Below are 20,782 nucleotides of genomic sequence, written 5' to 3'. Positions count from 1 at the left end.
ATCCACTGGCTCTCCCTTGTCCATTTTCCTAGTTACATCCACAAAAAAATTCCAGAAGATTAGAAGCATGACTCCCCCCTTCGTAAATCCATGCTGACTTGGACTGATCCTGTTACTGCTATCCAAATGTGCCGCTATTTCATCTTTTATGATTGACTCCAGCATCTTCCCCACCACCGATGTCAGGCTAAGTGGTCTATAATTCGCTTTCTCTCTCCTGCCTTTCTTAAAAAGTGGGATGACATTAGCTACCCTCCAATCCACAGGAACTGATCCAACATTTCCACTATGTTCGCAATAACCAACCTGATCTCCCGGTGGCTCAGCACTTTAACTCCCCCTCCCATTCCGTATCCGACCTTTCTGTCCCGGGCCTCCTCCGTGGCCAGATTGAGGACCACCGTAAATTGGTTGAGTAGCACCTCATATTTTGCTTGGGCAGTTTGTACCCCAGCTGTATGAACATTAACCTCTAATTTCAGGTAGCCCTCACTGTCTCCTCCCATTCTCAGCTCTCCCTCAGCCCACTGTCTCCACCTCTTCCTTTCTTCTTCCCGCCCCTCACCCTCTCATCAGTCTGAAGAAAGGTCTCGACCCGAAACGTTGCCTATTTCCTTCGCTCCATAGATGCTGCCTCACCCTCCAGCATTTTAGTCTACCTTCGATTTTCCAGCATCTGCAGTTCCTTCTTTAAAATCCTTACGTGCCCTGGGATGCAAACCATCTGGCCCTGGGGATTTATCAGCCTTCAGTCCCATCAGTCTACCCAATACCATTTCCTGCCTAATGTGGATTTCCTTCAGTTCCTCCGTCACCCCAAATCATCTGGCCACTGGTACATCAGGAAGATTGTTTGTGTCCTCCTTAGAGAAGACAGAACCAAAGTACCTGTTCAACTTGTCTGCCGTTTCCTTGTTCCCCATAATAAATTCACCTTTTTAAATCTTCAAAGGTCCAACTTTGGTCTTAACTAATTTTATCTTCTTCACATACCTAAAGAAGCTTTTACTATTCTCCTTTATATTCTTGGCTAGCTTACCTTCGTGCCTCATCTTTTCTCCCTGTATTGCCTTTTTAGTTACCTTAGTTATTTTAGTAGGCTTTAGTAGTTATTTAGTTATCTAAGCCAAGGGGCAGCATAGTGGTAGAGTAGCTGCCTTGCGGCACCAGAGGTCCAGAATCAATCCTGACTATGGGTGCTGTCTGTACGGAGTTTGCATGTTCTCCCTGAAACTGCGTGGGTTTCCTCCAGATGCTCTGTTTTCCTCTCACATTCCAAAGACGTACATGTTTGTAGGTTGATTGGCTTTTAGAGTTACAGAGCGGTAACAGGCCCTTCAGCCGTAGGAGTCTGCGTCGACCAGCAATCACCCCTTACACTAACACTATCCAACACCTTGGGGACAATTTGCAATTTTGCCAAAGCCAAATAACCTGCAAACCTGCATGACTTTGGAGTATGGGAGGAAATGCACGCGGTCACAGGCAGAACATTCAAACTCCGTACAGACAGCACCCATAGTCAGGCACAAACCCGGGCCATGCACACTGTAAGGTGCCGCCTCCCACTTCTGTTGGCATGCTACTGTTAACCCACAAATTTAATGGGCAAAAATGTACCCATCAACAGACTGCTTGTTTTTGTTCCATTTTAAAGAACAAAGTGTTCCAAATGTGCTTTGGTCCTGAAGTTTGTATTTAACACAAATCACATGTAGACTCGGTGGGTTGAAAGGCCTGTTTCCATGCTGTATCTCTAAAACTAAGCCAAATGTACTCATCTCAATTATTCAGGAAAGCTAACATTTTGGCAATCATTACTCATTTACAAAATTGTTTCCGTTGAATTCCAAGAAAGGCAACATTTTAAACGATCAAGGTTAAATGATTTAAATCATTTGCTGTTCACATTGTATATGTTTACATGCTAGGTTCTGTATATCTTACTAAATAAACTGGTTATATCAAGAGATGTCAATTTATTGCCATAGGCCACATATCCTATTTGTTAATTGAAAATAAATTTGTTTGATTGAGTTTAGAGATACAGTGAGGAATGAGGCTCTTCGGCCCACCGAGTCCGTACCGACCAGCAATCCCTGCACACTAACACTATCCTACATACACTAGAGATAATTTGCAGTTTTACCAAGCCAATTAGCCTACAACCCTGTCTTTGGAGTGTGGGAGGAAACCAAAGAAAACCCTCGCAGGTCACTGGGAGAACATACAAACTCTGTACAGACAGCATCTGTAGTCGGGATCGAACCCGGGGCTCTGGCGCTGTAACGCAGCAACTCTACTGCTGGGCCACCATGCCGTCTTAAGCACTTGTGACCACTTTTTAAAGTGAATGTAAACTTAATCCTACCTATATTTAATATTTCATAACTAAGCCCATCATTAATGTTCATGCACCAGTGTCCTTGCTTTTATCATCTGGATAGGTATATCTTTTCCCCAATATTGTCACTACATTGATGTATGATATAGACATTGCAAAAGAACGCGTGAGACTGGTGTGAGATAGAAGGGGCCAATCTCTTGTGCATGCCGGCCCACAGCCAATACATCTTCATTTGCCAGAGCAGTCAGTGAAGCTCAGTCTGTGTTTTCTGGTGGTTCTCAGAAATGATTGATTCAGGTCCTCCACACCAATTGCTCAGCGACAGGTTTATTGCAGCTTTCATGAAGAATGTTAAACTTCTGTAGTCTTTGATTCACTTGGAATGAAACATTCCCCAAAGCTGAAGTGGATCTTTCCGTTGTCGGATTAGCACAGCCTGAGAAATGGTCTTGAAGCGTTTGCTACATTTGTGGAGCCTTCAAACATTGAAAATCGTCTGCACGATGCAAATCAAGCCAGACTCAAGTAAAGCAAAGGAGAAGAGACAGTGCAGAATATAGTTCTCAGAATTGTCACGCGTCAGTTCTAGTATACAGAAGGACCGTTCAGAAGCCTGATAAGAGGGGAAGAAGCTGTTCCTGAGTCTGGTGGTGCTTGCATTCAAGCTTCTGTACCTTCTGCTGTAAGGGAACTGGGAGAAGGAAAAATCACTGAGGTTGGCAGCTTTCCCAAGGCAGCGTGAAGTGTAGATAGAGTTAATAGCAGGGAGTCTGGAGTGAGGTTTAAGAACTTGGCTGTTGGTAATACACTGAACCCACTTTCTTCAAGGATCTTTCCGTGATGGCAAAGATGAAGAGGGAGGGCGAGGCACAGTTGGGGGGAGGATTTGTGTGATCGCATCACAACAGGGATCTCTGGTGTCACAATGGGAACCCCTCAGCTGCGGCTGCGCAGTTGGGGCAATGGATGAGTGGTGAAATATTGCGTTGGGGGAACGGGGCCCAACTGGTTCCACTTGGTCTAGTTGTATCACTAGAACTAAGAGTCAAAGGTGTTTGTAACTTGTCACAGAAAGCTGTGGGGACCATAATCAAGTTTGTTGATGGCTCTGTGGTGGTGGGCCTGATCTCCGATAACAATGAGAAGGCCTACCGGGAGGAGGTAGCTGATCTGGCACTCTGGTGTCGGGACAACAGCCTCCTCTTGAATGTCATAAAAATCAAGGAGCTGATTGTGGACTTTAGGGCACAACATCCGAGGACGTACATGCCACTGGAGATAAATGGGGCTAATGTGGATAGGGTGAGCTGCTTTAAATACATGGGAGTCCACATCACAGAGGATATGACATGGACAATGGCCTTTATCACCTCAGGCAGCTGAGGAAATTCAGTCTCTCTGAGGATCCTTTAGTGCTTCTACTGAAGAAAGTTTCTTGTCCGGCAACATCACAGTCTGGTTTGGGAACTGCTCTGCCCAGGACAGAAAGGCCCTGCAGAGAGTAGTGCGTTCGGCTGAGCGCATTATGGGAACTTCACTCGCCCCCCTGCAGGACCTATACATCATAAGATGCAGATCCAGAGCCAGCAACATTATGGGGGACACCTTCCACCCCAGCAATGGACTGTTCCAGCTGCTACGGTCAGGCAATCGCCTCCGCTGTCATGCTGCGAAAACAGAGAGGATGAGACGGAGTTTCTTCCCACAGGCCATCAGGATTGTAAACTCTTCTCTCACCAGCGACTAATTTACTAGTTGTGTTGTGATTTTTTTTTATTGTTGTTTTTTTTCTTATATGTAAATACTGATTCAGTTCTATTCTGTTCTGTAGTTTTTGCACAGTCCGCAGGCATTGCCACTTTCATTTCACTGCACATCTTGTATGTGTAATTGACAAATAAAGTTGACTTGACAGTGGGGAAGGTTTGTAGGTTAATTGGCATCAGTAAAAAAAATTGTAAATTGTCCCTAGTTTGTAGGATAGTGCTTGTGTAAGGAGTGATCACTGGTTGACGCGGATTCAGTGGCCCAAAGGGCCTGCATGTTTCCACGCTGCATCTGAAGTCTAAAGGAACAGATTCATTTAAGAGCATCTCTCTGAATATTGATTATGAATCAAAGATTTTATTTCCATACATTTCAAAACCAATTATTAAAACCTGGATTGATTTTCAAATTGATGCCTTATTCCATGGTAACTTATTTGTTGGTACTAATGACTAGATAGTTGATAAATCAAAAAGCCACAGGAAAGCTCTATAGTTTGACATCTCATTATTTATCATATTGTGAGTAATCAAAAGTGGCAGATAATTGAGAATCAACTATGGTACATAAATGTTTTGAGCACATGAATGAAACAAGTAAAGCATGATTTAACGATTACTGGGCTCAGAGCATGATGTTTGTTTATCCTGTGGAGCAACAGTAGTTGCTGCCTCGCAGCACAAGAAACCCGGGTACCATCCTGACCTCAGGTGCTACCTACGATGTTTGCCTGTTCTCCCTGTGCCCGCAATGGTGCTCCAGCTTCCTCCCAAATCCCAAAGACGTGCGGGATTGTATGTCAATTGGCCTCTGTAAATTGCGCCTAGTGTATAGGGAGTGGATGAGAAAGTGGTATAACATAGAACTAGTACAAACAGGTGATTGATGATTGTGCAGACTCGGGCATGTTTCCATTATACATCTCTAAGCTCAGTGGAAGGATGTTAATGCCACCTCACCTTGTGCGTAGGATAGTATTAATTTGCGGGAATTAGTGCAGACTCAGTGGGCCGAAGGGTTCTGTTTACGCACTATATCTCTAAATTAAACTAAAAATACAATCGGGACAAACTCAAGTATGATGTAGCAAAGAGGAAGATACAGAGTGCAGCATTTAGTTGTCAGCATTGTAGCCCAACAGTTTCACAAGTTAAGTCCAATGTCTGCAATGTGGTAGAATTGAATCTGACGTACCCTAGCTTATGGAGGACGGTTCAGAAGCCTGATTACTGGTTCTTGAGTCTGATGCGACGTCCTTTCAAGCTTCTGTATCTCCTGTTGGATGGGAGCAGGGAAAAGGAATGTCCAAAGTGGGACAAGTCCTTGATTATGTTGGTGGTTCTTCCAAGGCAGTCTTCCGATATGCACCTGGAGTCCATGGTGGGAACTGTGATGGATCAGTTTACACCTACAACTCTGCAATTTCATGCAGTCTTGGGAAGAACTATTCCCAAACCAAACTGTGATGCAAGTCGATAGTATGCTTTCTATGGTTCATAAGTGATAGGAGCAGAATTAGGCCATTCTGCCTATAGAGTCTACTCACCATTCAGTTTCAGTTTAGTTTATTGTCATGGCTGATCTATCCCTCTCAACTCCATTCTCCTGTTTTCTCCCCATAACCCCTGACACCCTTACTTATCAAGAAGCTGTCAATCTTTGCCTTAAAAATATCCATTGACAACCTCCACTGTGGTAATGAATTCCACAGATTCACCACCCTCTGACTAAAGTAATTCCTCCTCATCTCCTGTCTAACGCTGCATCTTTTTATTCTGAGGCAATGGCCTCTGGTCCTAGACTGTCCCACTGGTGGAAGCATCCGCTCCACATCCACTTCATCCTGGCCTTTCACTATTCGGTAAGTTTCAATTTGGTCTCCCTTCATCTGTGGAATTTGCTAAGTCACAGACGGTATACCAAATTTTTCAGACTTCTCAGTCTGGATGAGTAAGGGGGAGAAGGCAGGAGAATGAGGTTGAGAGGGATAGATCAGCCATGACAATAAATTACACTGAAACTGAATGGTGGAGTAGACTCGATAGGCCTTCAGCTACCAAAATAATTATAGGGCATTTGGACAGGTATATTCGTTTTTTTTAGTTTAGAGATACAGCATGGAAACAGGCCCTTCAGCCCACCGAGACCACACCGACCAGCGATCCCCGCACATTAACACTATCCTACACACACACCAAGCCAATTAACCTACAAACCTGTACATCTTTGGAGTGTGGGAGGAAGCTGAAGATCTCGGAAAAAAACCCATGTGGTCATGGGGAGAACGTACAAACTCCACACAGACTGCACCCGTAGTCAGGATCGAACCCGGGTTTCCGGCGTTGCAAGAGCTGTAGGGCAGCTAATCTGCCGCTGTGCCACCGAGGCTTAGGGAGTTATGGGCAAAATGCTGGGCAATGGGACTAGCTTAGATGGGGCATCTTGGTCGGCATGGATGAGTTGGGCAGAAGGGCCTATTTCCATATTGTATAACTATGAACCTGACTAACAGTGCCTGTGGTCAAGGGCAAACTCAATTTTCTATCTATATTTTGGCTTAATTTTGGCTTGATTTGTTTAATTGCACAGATTGGCCCGGAGTTTACCAGCTATTAATTTGCACATAACTGGAACAGCCATGGTTGCGACAGAAGCTGAGTTTGATATTGCAAAGGATAAATTGAAGACTTTAACCAAGGATCCTGGAAATGAAGTCAAATTAAAGATATACGCATTGTTTAAACAGGTAATACATTTAAAACTGGAAAAAGTAATTAATTATTAGAACATTTAGAAATTCTATTTTTTTTCACCTGGTCAGGTGAATGGTTTTCTTACAGCCCACCTGAATCTACAAGAGTTCACATTGGCTTGAAAAAAATATGCATTTTTGATTTTTTAAAAACCTACGATTCTAAAATAAAATGTTGTGCCTTTGAAAATATCTGTGTTTAATTTTGTCATATCTACTCCAGTGGAATTTGTTCAACTGCTGCTTCAGCCACTGAATATTCGTCCTCTATAGGTGATTTACTTCCACTTTGCACGACTGAATGGGCCAAACTCAATGCCCTCCTGCATGCACTGCCAACAGAAATCACTGTATCACAATCTAATGTCAAAATCTTGAACAAATTTCCTCATTACTTCCGGTTAGTTTAGTTTTAGTTTTGAGATACAGCAATATCAGGCCCTTCGGCCCACCGGGTCTGCGCCAGCCCACCATCTCCCATTCACATTCATTCTATCCAACACACTAGGGACAATTTACAGAAGCCAATGAACCTACAAGCCTGTACATCTTTGGAATGTGGGAGGAAACCGGAGCATCCAGAGAAAACCCACGCGGTCACGGAGCATACAAAGTCACCTGAATATGAAAAATTTGGGGCTAGCCACGCGGTCAGCATTGGAGAACAAAACAAAGTCAACCTGAATATGAAATGTGTGTGGGGCTAGCTTTTGCAGGTATCGGACAAGCATTTCAAATGGGACTGGTAGATAGAACATAGAAAAAAGCACAGCTACGCTTCAGCCCACAGTGGTGTCAAAAATGATGCCAAGACTGTCAGTTGTCTATCTGCACATAATCCATGTCCCTCTATTCCTTGCATATCCATGTGCCTATCCAAAAGCCTCTTAAATATCACTATCAATAGACAATAGACTTCTCCTCATATCCCTTGACTCCTCTATCTTTAAGAACTCTGTCTAGTTCTCTCTTTTTGCTTTTGGAGTGGTGCAGCAGGAGTTTGACCTGGGTTTGATCCTGACCGTGTGCTGTCTGCAGGGAGTTTGTACGTTCTCCCTGTGACCGCGTGGGTTTTCTCCAGGTGCTCTGGTTTCCTACCACACTCCAAAGATGTACAAGTGTGTTGTTTAATTGGCTTTGATAAAGAAAAATTGTCTTTAGTGTGTGTAGGATAGTACTAGTGGTCAAGGATCATTGGTTGGCTAAGACTCGGTGGCCAAAGTGTCTGTTTCCGCACCGTATCGCTAAACTAAGCCTCAACTACCAACCCTTGCAACACATTCGAGGCCAGCATGGACGAGTTGTGCTGAGGAGTCTTTTTCCCTGCTGTGTGACTCTTCTGTGGATTGTGTGGTCCTGAGATCCTGAGAGCGATGCCGTCTGGAGCTATGCTCCTGGTAGGGCCACCCATGGCTGTAAGGTCGAGGTGGAGGACTCTGACAAAGAGCAATCCAACCAAGTCCTCAACGGTGGAACAGGCGGAGGACGATGGCTGACCTTAGTGGAGCGTTACAACGGCTGGGAAGGCGGATGAAGGCTGCAGCAGAAAAGGGTCTCCCGTCGTATTGGACTCCATGCCACTGGATCCTGACCTAGCTCTGTCAAGGACCGTGTGATGGCTGTTTGTGCACCAGTCTCCCCACGTTAAACAAAGTCACGCACAGGGCATCCTCCAATCCTGGAGACACCCATGGTCAGCCATGACCGAAGGGGGCCTAAGAAGAAGAAGATTCTTCCATGCAACTGTGGAGACTATATTATTGTACGGGTGTGAGGCATGGACTCTTACTTGAGCACTGTCCAAGTCTCTCGACGGTACCTACACCCAAATGCTCAGGAAAGTTCAAAATGTCAGTTGGAGGGATCACATCACCAACGCCCTGCTCTATGGGGAGAATCCACGAGAAGGTCAGGTGGAGAAGGATGAGGCTCGCTGGTCACTGCCACCCAGAAATGACCAGCAAACAAGGTTGTGCTGTGGGAACCCACCCATGGAAGACGTAACCCGGGATGGCAGATCAAGATGATGATGAAGACGTTGATGGAAGACGCATGTGCAGAGACAAAAGAGGAGCTTGCCAGCTGCATGGAGGACAGAGATGTGTAGTGCGTCAGTCACCGTGCCAGTCGGAAACCAGCACCACCGCGTTCAATCAATCAATCAATCAACCTTTATTGTCATCTTGCAAGCAACAGTTGTGCAGTGCAAAATGAAAAGACGTTTCCCGGGGAATAGCGGAGCATCGCACATGAAATTTAAAACATTTCACACATAATAACACTAAAAACAATCCAGTCCCTGATGGAACAGTATAAATAGTTAAAAGCAGGTAAAACACAATGTTAAAATACAATAAACCAATCATAAAAATGTCCGGGGCAGCTGATTTGAGTGGCCAGTGCCAGTTATTAAAGTGGCCAGTGCCAGTTATTAAAGTGTCCGTGCCAGCCGCAGAATCAAGTGACTGTGAGTACAGAGTGACTGTTTAGCAGCCTCACAGCCTGTGGTAGGAAGCTGTTTAGCAGTCTTGTAGTCCGGGCTTTGATGCTTCGATATCTCTTGCCTGATGGCAGGAGATCCAGGTGTATGTGGAGGGGGTGCAGTTTGTCCTAAATGCTCAGGAAAGTTCAAAATGTCAGTTGGAGGGATCACATCATCAACGCCCTGCTCTATGGGGAGAATCCTTAGATTGTCCTTAGCAATTCTCTGAGCTTTTTTCAGACAGCGGCTCTGGAACAGTTCTTGTACCGAGGGGTAGGGAGACGCCAATGATCCTCTCTGCTCCCCTCACTACCCTCTGCAGAGCCTTCCTGTCCGAGCAGTTGCAGGTGCAGTACCACGTATTTATGCAGTACGTGAGTACAGACTCCACCGTACCCCTGTAGAAAGTCCTGAGGATGTTGGTGGGGAGTGAGGCCTGTTTTAGTTTCCTCAGGAAGTGCAGTCGCTGATGGGCCCGTTTGACGGTCCCAGTGGTGTTCCTGGACCAGGTGAGGCTGTCTGTAATTTGCACACCGAGGAACTTTATGCTCTCCACTCTCTCCACTGTAGTGCCACTGATGTTGAGGGGTGTATGCTTTGGCTGCGCCCTCCTGAAGTCGACAACCATCTCCTTCGTTTTGTCGACATTTAATTCTAGATTATTTTTGCCGCACCAGTCCACTAGTTGTTTTACTTCCTCCCTGTACATTGATTCGTCATCTCCGCTGATGAGTCCCACCACTGTTGTGTCATCCGCGAATTTTATGATCTTATTGTCCCTGAATCTGGCAGCACAGTCATGTGTGAGCAGTGTGAACAACAGCGGGCTGAGCACACAGCCTTGAGGGGAGCCGGTGCTCAGCGTGATCGAGCCTGAAGTGTTCTTGCCAACACGGACTGACTGCGGTCTCTCTGTCAGAAAGTCCAAGATCCAGTGACACAGGGTGGTGTTGAGGCCCAGCAGGGTTAGTTTCTCCACAAGTCTCTGTGGGATGATGGTGTTAAACGCTGAGCTGAATGCTAATGTTGCTAATGTTTTCAACGATGATGAATGAAGTGACTCTGGCTCTAAGCTCTAACTTGGGCAGTGTAACACTAGAATTAGGTGCTGTGACCTCCACCTACAGATCATCGGATGTTCAAGTGCACTGAGTGTATTTGCAAAATGTTCAGCTTTGATGACACAAAAGTTTTACATAAACATAATCGCTACCAGTGCAATTTATCGTTATACCCTGAGGAGTTAATGTAACTGTGGATTTCCTTGCTGTAACATGTCCAAGATAAATGAAGATGAAGCAAAAGTGAGATTAGGAGGGTTGTTCTGCAGATAGTCGTACATTGTTGAAGCAGGCCCTTCAGCCCAACTTGCCCACACCGACCAACAAACCCCATGTATCATCTTTCTACTTTAATAGCACGCAACAAAAGCTCTACTAAGACAATAATAAACTAAATTAAACTAACTATCTACTCAACTGCCTGCATTTAGATAGATAGATATAATTTATTGCCACACAACCAGGGTCGGTGGAAATTTGGGTTGTCAGCAGCAGTACAATAATAAAGAACACACAACCCCAATAAAACTGTAACACAAACATCCACCACAGCATTCATCACTGTGGTGGAAGGCACAAAATTTGGCCAGTCCTCCTCCATTTCCCCCCCCGTGGACAGGACCAGAGTCCAGAGTCAGACCAGGATCAGCTCTTCCTCACCGGAGACCGCGGCTTTAAGATGATGTAGGCCGATCGGTCGAGATTTAAAGTCTCCGCCGCAGCCAGAAGCACCGTATACTGCAGGGCCGGCGGTCGAAGCTCCCCTCCAGGGGTGATGGTGAGTCCATGCCGGCCCCGCGGTAGAAGTTGGCCGCGGGCCGGCAGTGATGGCTTCTTCTTCCCCCGGGTCCCCCACAAGAGATCCCGGGCTGTAGACGCCGCACCAGCTGGAGCTCTGCAGACCGCGACTTCAGGCTGCGACTTCAGGCTGCCGGCTGCCCCGGGCCAGCGAAACGGAGCGCTTCCCTCCAGCGAGCCCCAGCGAGGGCTCACCCGCTCCACAACGAGAGTCCACGCTGTGCCCGCCGCTGAAGCCCCGGGCGTGTCTCCGGGAAAGGCCGCGCCGATCCTTGATGTTAGGCCACGGGGGAGGCGACCTGGAAAAACTCGCCTCTCCATGGAGGAGGCGACCGAAGCGGTTTCCCCCTTACCCCTCCACACCACACCCCACACAAAGCACATGAAGAAACATTAAATACATACTTTAAAACATACTAAAAAATAAAAAAAGGTTGAAAAAAATAATGCACTGCTGACATGGCAGCTGCCAGAGCAGCGCCCCCTACACAAGGAGCCCATTTGGCCCATATCCCACTAAACCTTGTGCTTGTCCAAATGTTTCTAAACATTGCGATAGTACCTGCCTCGACTACCTGCTCCAGCAGTTTGTTCCATATACCTACCGCCCTTTGTGTGTTTTTTTTAAAGTTGCCCAACAGGTTCCTATTGAAATCTATCCCCCCTCACCTTAATTCCTATTTTTGATGCAGACAAATAGATAGCTGAATAAACTGAGTGTTCTTTGGTATTTTCTGTTTAGCTTTAGCTGTAATTTATTTGGGTCAGATACTATTATATTTCCGTCCAAGAACAAAGTATCGGAGAGGCAGCTGTATCCATATTTTTTCAATCTAACGCTAGCCAGTTCTCAATGCTCAATGAGTCCTCGGCCCTCAGCCAGAAAAAGGGTCTGGACCCGAAAGGTCACCCATTCCTTCTATCCAGAGATGCTGTCTGTCCCACTGAGTTACTCCTGCATTTTGTGTCTATCTCAATGCTAACTCTTGGATAGTAAGCATTGCTATTCATTTCCTGCAAACGCCAATCTCTCGGCCTTGTAACAAAAGCAAAATCTATATTTCTGAGGCATATTTTTACTACCTATTTTACATGCTCCATGTTTTGCTGTAGTATAATTCTCTTGCTATAGTATATTTCTTTAATGCAAAGATAATCCTGCAAAAAACAAGCATTTTAGGCCATTTTAAACCATGTGCGGACGTGGCACCAACGATCAAGAAGCCGAAGCAAAGAAGCGGAAGTGAGATAACTGAATGGAAACAAAGCCAAAACGCCACATAACCGAAAGGGTGGGACGCCTAAATGCAAACTAACCGAAAGGGCGGAAGGCCTAAAAGCCAACTAACCGAAAGGCAGCCTCACCTAAAAGCAAATTCACCGAATGGCCACTGCCGAAACGCAACCTACCCGAAATGCGGCGTCGCCTACAAGCCAACGGGCCGAATGCCGCTCAATAGAAAAGTCAAATAACGGACATGACGTTGCCGGGGAGCGGGACTTGTCAGCGATTGGTCCAGAACCCCGCGCCATCACATCACTGTGAAGGGATGAACATTGTCCCATTCCTCCGCTCCACACGACCCACAGCCCGCAGAGGGTGGCCGTGGGAGAGTGAGGGCTGTCCCGAGGGATACGCACCTTCAGCCGCTTACAACTTGGTGTTTGGGTTCAGATTGCCCAGTCACCAATGGCTTGTGTGGAAAAATGACCACCACTCTCCCGTCTCCCCTTCTCTCTCCCCCCTCCCTCTCTCTCCCCTTCTCTCTCTCCGCCTCCCCTCTCTCCCCCTCCCTTTCCCTTCTCTCTCCCTCTCTCTCACGCCTCTCTCTCCTGCCTCTCTCTCCCGCCTCTCTTTCCCCCTTCTCTCTCTCTCCCCTTCTCCCTTTCTCTGGAAGTTCAGAAAACTGGCATTGACAGCAAAGATAGACACAAAATGCTGGAGTGACTCAGTGGGACAGTCAGCATCTCTGGAGGGAAGGAATGGGTGGTGTTTCGGGTCGAGACTCTTCAGACAGTCTTCAGGTCTGAAGAATGGTCTTGACACGTAACATCACCCATTCCTTCTCTCCAGAGATGCTGCCAGTCCCACTGATTCACTCCAGCATTTTGTGTCTATCTTTGCTGTCAGTGCCAGTTTTCTGAACTTCCATAGCTGCTCTGCATAAGTGGGAGAGAGAGAGAAAAGAGGAGAAAAAGAGAGAGGGAGGGGGGGGGAGAGAGAGAAGAGGGGAGAGAAGGAAGGGAGAGGGGGGAGAGAGAGGGAGAGAGAAGGGAGAGAAGAGGGGAGAGAGAGAAGAGGGGAGAGAGAAGGGGGAGACAGGAGCATGGGGGTAATTATCCCACACAAGCCATAGGTGACTGGGCAATCTGAACCCAAGCACCAAGTTGTAAGCGGCCGAAGGTGCGCATCCCTCGGGACAGCCCCCACTCTCCCACGGCCACCCTCCATGGGCTGTGGGGTGGAGCGGAGGTGTGGGACAATATTCACCCCTCCACAGCGATGTGATGACGCGGGGTTCTGGACCAATCGCTGACAAGTCCCGCTCCCCGGCAACGTCAAGTACGTTATTTGACTTTTCTATTGAGCGGCATTCGGTCCATTGGCTTGTGGGCAACGCCGCATTTCGGGTAGGTGGTGTTTAGACAGAGCGGCCATTCGGCGAGTTTGCTTTTAGGCGACGCAGCCTTTCAGTTAGTTGGCTTTTAGGCATCCCACCCTTTCGGTTAGCTTGCATTTAGGTGTCCCACCCTTTTGTTTAGTTGGCATTTCGGCTTTGTTTCCATTCGGTTATTTGGCTTCCACTTCTTTGCTTCAGCTTCTTGTCTGTCAGCGCCAAGTCCAGGTACCTTTTAAACAGATGCACTGTAGAAAGCATTTTATCAGAATGCATCACAGCACGGTTTGGGAACATCTCCATCCAAGGCCACAATAAATTGCAGCGAATTGTGGACGCAGCCCAGACCATCACACAAACCAACCTCCCTTCCATTGACTCCATCTACACTTTATGTTGCCTCGGCAAGGCCAGCAGCATATTCAAGGACGAGTCTGACCACGGTCACTCCCTCTTCTCCCTATGCATGTTTCCATAATGCAAAAAACCTGACTTAATTTAAATTTATAGCATGCCATTCCTTTATTTTCCAATTTTCCATTCTAGTTATCCTTTCTTTTAAGTTGCATCATTGGTTTCCTCAGTGTTTGGATGAAGAAACAGCAATGTGATTGGTTATTTTACTGAATGTCTCAGGTTATACAGGAATGGAAAGGCTTGTACATTTAGAACATTAAAATTATGAAAATATAAACAAAATATCAGCATAAATGTACCTGTTCATTACTTGATTTTCACTGAACATTTTCCTTGGCTCTATATTATCTGCCTTTAAAAATGAGAACATTATTTAATGCAATCTACCATCTTTCACCCAGTCCATTCCAACTTAGTCATAGAGTTCTGTGTTGACCCACAGAGAGAATAGCAGTAACAGGATCGGTCCGAGAGCATGAATTTACGAAGGGGAAATCACACTTGAATAATCTTCTGGAATTTTTTGAGGAAGTAACTAGGAAAATGAACAAAGGAGAGCCAGTGGATGTAGAGTACAAAGCATTTGATAAGGTCCCACATAGGAGATTAGTGAGCAAAATTAGAGCACATGGTATTGGGGGTAGTGTACTGACATGGATAGAAAATTGGTTGGCAGACAGGAAACAAAGAGTAGGGATTAACGGGTCCCTTTCAGCATGGCAGGCAGTGATTCGTGGGGTACCTCAAGGCTCGGTGCTGGGACCGCAGCTATTTACAATATACATTAATGATTTAAATGAACGGATTAAAAGTAACATTAGCAAATTTGCAGATGACACAAAGCTGGATGGCAGAGTGAACTGTGAAGAGGATGCTACGAGGATGCAGGGTGACTTGGACAGGTTGGGTGAGTGGGAAGATGCATGGCAGATGCAGTTTAATGCGGATAAATGTGAGGTTATCCACTTTGGTGGCAAAAACAGGTAGGCACATTATTATCTGAATGGTGTCAAGTTGGGAAAAGGGGAAGTAGTGGAGGCCATTTCTCTGGATGCTTTCAAGAGAAAGTTAGATAGAGCTCTGAAAGATAGCGGACTCGGGATTTGGCGAGAAGGCAGGAACGTGGGACTGATTGTGGATGATCAGCCATGATCATATTGAATGGCGGTGCTGGCTCAAAGGGCCGAATGGCCTACTGCTGAGTGTTGTCTATAAGAGCAGAAATTCAATAGATTGTGGCTAAAATCATCCAAACATTTCTACACACAGGAGGGGTGATTGTAGGCTGAGAAATCTGCAAATGTTATTTTTAAAAAAGCAGCGCAGATAAATGTGTTTAATTGTTGTGGCAAAATCAACCCACGTATGCTAACATTATCCTACATATTAGGGACAATGTTCAGAAGCCAATTAACCAACAAACCTGTACATCTTTGGAGTGTGGGAGAAAATCGGAGCACCTGGAGAAAACCCACGCAGTCGCTGGGAGAACGTACAAACTTCTTACAGACAGCACCCGTAGTCAGGATCGAACCCAGGTCTCCAATGCTGTGAGGCGGCAACTCTATTGTTGCGCCACCGTGCCGCCTGTAATTAAAGAGAAACAGCAAGAACCAAAAATAGATACAAAAAGCTGGACAATCTCAGCCAGACAAACAGCATGCAGTGAAGGAATGGGTGACGTTTCGGGTGTTGACCCTTCTTCAGTCTGAAGAAGTGTCTCGATCCAAAACGTCACCCATTCCTTCACTCCAGAGATGCTACTTGTCCCGCTGAGTTACTCCAGCTTTTTGTGTCTATCTTCGGTTTAAGCCAGCATCTGCAATTCCTTCTTGCACAAGGACCAAAGACCAGGTAGATATTGATGAGAAGATGAATTGAGAGTGGAATAGGAAGCAGATTAAATTTAATGAAAATAAATGTTACATTTTGTTCAGAAGAATAAGAGGCGATATAGACAATAGGTGCAGGAGTAGGCCATTCGGCCCTTCGAGACAGCGCCGCCATTCACGATGATCGTGGCTGATCGTCCACAATCAGTACCCCGTTCCTGCCTTCTCGCTATATCCCTTGACTCCGCTATCTTTAAGAGCTCCATCGGAGCCATTCTTGCTTTATTATATGCGTAGAACAATTAGGGGCCGGTGTGTGGGAGCCATTCTTGTATAGGCGAGTTACTGTTAGCATATTTTATTATTTTGTCTAGATATTTCTTGCAGAATTTATTTTGTGTGCTTGGGGGTGAGCTTTTGATACGTAGATGGGTGTGACATACATCGAGGGGGCTAGCGAAACCACAGGGAGTGATCAGATCGACTGGAGCCAGCAGGAGAGAAGGAACATAGTTTTTTACCAGTTCAGATAGTAAGAACGGAAAGTTACAATTTGTATAAGAATAAAGAGGATCTGGTATGTTCACTTTTATTTACAACTTCAATTAAAATCAATGAAACTGGAAATAACGACTGGCTGATTCGTTTTTATCATTCGACCGCGTAAATTTTTCCCCCCCCCCCCCCCCCGTAGTAATGACAATGGAAAGGTTTGAAATTGCCATTACATTAATGTAAAAAAACTGTTCTCTATGAGTGGAATTGAAGCCAAAACTGGAACAAAGTTGTAGTCAACTTGACAAGGTCGGCTCCTGTGCTACCTGAAGAACGAAGATTAGAAACTTCGAAAGCCAGCGCAGGGAATCGTGAGTAAACGAACAGCTACCTCATTATGCTGTACGGAAAAGCTGAAAGGCTTTATTGAACGGCTACTTTAAGTCGTATTAGAACGGCCAAGTAGGCTGTACTTGGAACGGCCAAGAAGGCTGTATTAAAAGACTGCATTAATAGACAATAGGTGCAGTAGGTCATTCGGCCTTTCGAGCCAGCACCGCCATTCAATATGATCAAGGCTGATCATGCCAATCAGTACCCCATTCCTGCCTTCTCCCCCATATCCCCTGACTCCGCTATCTTTATGAGCCCTATCTAGCTCTCTCTTGAAAGCATCCAGAGAACCTGCCTCCACCGCCCTCTGCAGAGAATTCCACAGTTTTATGGAACGGCCAAGGCTGCATTAAAAAGCAGTTTATGGAACAGCTTTGAGAAAAGCTGTAAACGCTTTATTGAAAATGACGGTTACTATAGAAACACTATGAGAATCTCTGCAATCTGATGTTTTGAATTCCCGCTCAGATTGTTTTGAATTCCAGCTTGATAAGCATACGGTTTTACGTCAACACGTCTTAAAGGGACAGCCACTGGGATGTTCAAAGCTCAGCCACAAGAGGGCGGAGTGGAATAGGGTTCTGGAAAATGTGAAAAAAAGAACCATCATATTCACCAACAAAGGCCAATTATTGTTCTTGGGAAGACGCCAGAAGTCAAACAACACGTTATGTCAACAAGCTAACAAGTTCATTGAAAAGCTGAAGGAACTCATGAAATTAGATGAGAATGTGAAGGAAGTACAATCTAACCTGGTTCAATTAATCAAGCTCTGCAATGAAGTCAGAGATAACCACGAGTCATTGCTGGAAATACCACTGCCTGAAGAGGAGCGAAAAAAGGCTAATCAGTTGTTTCAAGAAAGAATGGAATTTTTTGATGGTTTCATGGAAGATGTAAATGGGTGGTTATCTGAAATTGGACAGCAAATTACGCACTCGACAGTTGGAGGGGCTATACAACAAAGTGTTGTAGCCACAGAATATATTAGACCTGAAGACAGTATTTCAAAGGTCTCAAGACGAAGATCAAGTCACCAATTTGGTTCTGCATTATGTGCATCTTCAAGGGTCTCGGTTCGTAGTGAAATTCAAGCAGATAGGGCTGCTCTCTTGGAGCAGGCTGCCGCCATAAGAAAAAGGCACGAGCCAGAGGCACAAAAAGAGCAATGGAAAAGAGAGACTATGCTGGCAGAAACCAAAGCCAAGCTTGAGCGTGAGGCACAAGAAGAACATTTCAAAAGAGGGATGGAAAAGTTGGAACTAGAGACGGAGCTGGCAGTAATCAAAGCAAGGATCTATATACTTGAGGCCAAACGATCAAGAAGAAGTGGTCACACATTGGGGCGGTGTGTCCACTGATCAAGAAGGAAGGACACCTGGCCAAAGACTGCAAGAGTCGTATGACTGGTGACGTGTGCAAACAGGATTATCCTGAATTACTTCACACTGAACAGAAGAACAAAAGAATAAGCCAGAACATGCGGAACAGAATGAGAAGCCAACTGTGAGTGATGCTGTTTCCTCATCTGGAATGTGTGCGCATATTGGGGCCGGTGAAGGAACCTGTATCTTTACCTGTACTTTACCAGTGTAGGTAAAGAGCCGCAAGGGGGACACGGTGATGCAAACATACATATTTTTGGATCATGGAAGTTCAACTACTCTTTGCACAGAAAGCTTGATGAGAAGGCTGAACATTACAGGACAAAAGACTAAGATTCTCTCGCGTACCATAAATTAAGTCTGTGTTTAGTCATCATATCTCTGGTTTGGAAATATCTAGTCTGGCCAAAGACGATTTTATACAACTATCTGATAGAATAGAATAGAATAGAATAGAATAGAATATCTCTTTATTGTCATTGCACATGGTACAACGAAATTTTAAAAAGTCAATCCCACGGTGCGATTCACAAGAGCAATTTTAAATATATAAGAAAAGGTAAAAACATATGCATATAAAAAAAAGAAAGAAAAATTACAGATAAATAACAATAGCAGCTGAGGTAGAACCATTCAGTTGAATGTGAGTGTTATTTCTTATTTTGCATTGTTAAGTTCACGTATGGCTATGGGGTAGAAGTTGTCTCTGAGTCTGTTTGTGCGAGTTTTGAAAGACCTGTACCATCTGCCAGAGGGCAGCAGGGGGAACAGGTTGTGTCCAGGGTGGGAAGGGTCCTTCAGGATGTTGGCTGCCCTGCCAAGGCAACGAGAGCTGAAGATGTCCTTCAGGGAAGGCAGTGGGCAGCCAGTGATTTTTTGTGCGGTGTTGATGACCCTTTGCAGGTGTTGATGTGTTTACACATAAGACCATGCCTGTTTCTCATCCAAACATTCCTAAGCAGGAAGACCTGAAACAATGGTCTTACTTGAAGGATATCAAGACTACTGAAATAAACTCTGGTATCGACCTACTCATCGGAACAAATGCTTCAAAGGTGTTGGAACCTTGGGAGCTGGTCAACAGCCAAGGGGAGAGACAGGGGACCTGCTGCTGCTGTCAATTGAATATCTACCGTAAACTTAGAGGAGCTACAGGTCAAGCAATACAATCACAACTTCAGTGAAAGAACCAGCAAGGAAGCAGAAGAAATGTCCATAGAAGAGGTAAAGTTCCTGGATATTATGAATCACTCAGTAAAGATGATAGATGGACACTATTGTCTAGACCTGCCTTTCAAACAAGAAAGCGTCAGCATGCCAAATAACCGTGGCATTGCAGTGTAGCTTATCCAGAGCCTGAAACGCAGGTTTGGCAAGAATAAGAAATGTCATGATGAATATACATCTTTCCTCGCAGGAATGATTGACATTAGTTATGTTGAAAAGGTACCAGTGGACCAGCTGAATCGAAGTGATGGAGAGCTCTGGTGTATCCCACACCAGGGGGTGTATCACTCGAGGAAAGAGACCTTGAGGGTGGTCTATTACTGTGGAGCAGTAATCAAAGGAACATCACTTAACTGCCGACTGCTGCAGGGTCCAGACATTACCAACTCACTCATTGGAGTTCTCATCAGATTCAGAGAAGAACCGGTTGCTTTGATGGCTGATATCAAAGCAATGTTTCATCTGGTCAAGGTATCGGAAAAACGTATTGACTATTTGCGATACCTGTGGTGGCCCGAGGGTGATGCGTAGCAGGATCTTGTTGAATACCGGATGAAGGTACATCTCTTTGGAGCAGTGTCGTCTCCAAGTTGTGCAAACTTTGCATTGAGGAAGACTGCTGAGGACAACAACGTTTATTTCCCAGCAAAGGTGACAGACGCAGTAAAGAACAACTTCTATGTGGATGATTGTTTCAAGTCCATGTCTACGGAACAGGAAGCAATTCAAATGGCAGCACACCTGACTTCCCTCTGCCAAAAGGGAGGATTCATGCTGTCAAAGTGGATCTGCAACAGCCGTGCTGTATTGACATCCATTCCACAAGAACACAGAGCCAAGGAGACCAGGGAGTTGGATTTGGACAAAGACAATCTGCCGATGGGAAGGGCACTAGGCTTAGATAGATAGCCTTTTATTGTCATTCAGAAGTCTGAATGAAATTGCAGCAGTCATACATATAATACATATAATACCATACAATAAAAACAACAATAAACACATATTAACATCCACCACAGTGAGTCCACCCAGCATCTCCTCACTGTGATGGAGGCAAAAGTCTTAGGTCGCAGTCTCTTCCCTCCTCTTCTCCCTCTGCGCTGGGGCGATACCCCCCCCCCCCCCCCCCCCCCCCCCCCCCCCCCCCCCGGGCGATGTTAAGAACAGTCCCGCGGCTCAAACACCGCGGCCCGGGGTGGTTGAAGCTG

At 45.6% G+C, this 20,782-nt stretch overlaps 1 protein-coding gene across 2 annotated transcripts in view; it reads left to right on the top strand.

Annotated features, from left to right (window-relative positions):
• The window catches only part of eci2 (enoyl-CoA delta isomerase 2), an 80,246-nt gene that overhangs the window by 10,397 nt on the left and 49,067 nt on the right, over positions 1-20,782 (top strand). For both annotated transcript variants that reach the window (XM_055653744.1, XM_055653752.1), the window contains exon 2: positions 6,704-6,860. In XM_055653744.1, the coding sequence (XP_055509719.1) occupies positions 6,704-6,860 (157 nt within the window). The remainder of the gene's footprint in view (positions 1-6,703; positions 6,861-20,782) is intronic.

The sequence above is a fragment of the Leucoraja erinacea genome, chromosome 2 (genome assembly GCF_028641065.1).
Source record: "Leucoraja erinacea ecotype New England chromosome 2, Leri_hhj_1, whole genome shotgun sequence".
NCBI lineage: Eukaryota > Metazoa > Chordata > Chondrichthyes > Rajiformes > Rajidae > Leucoraja > Leucoraja erinaceus.
Note: the sequence above shows the minus strand (reverse complement) of the source record. Positions and strands in the feature narration are given on the sequence as shown.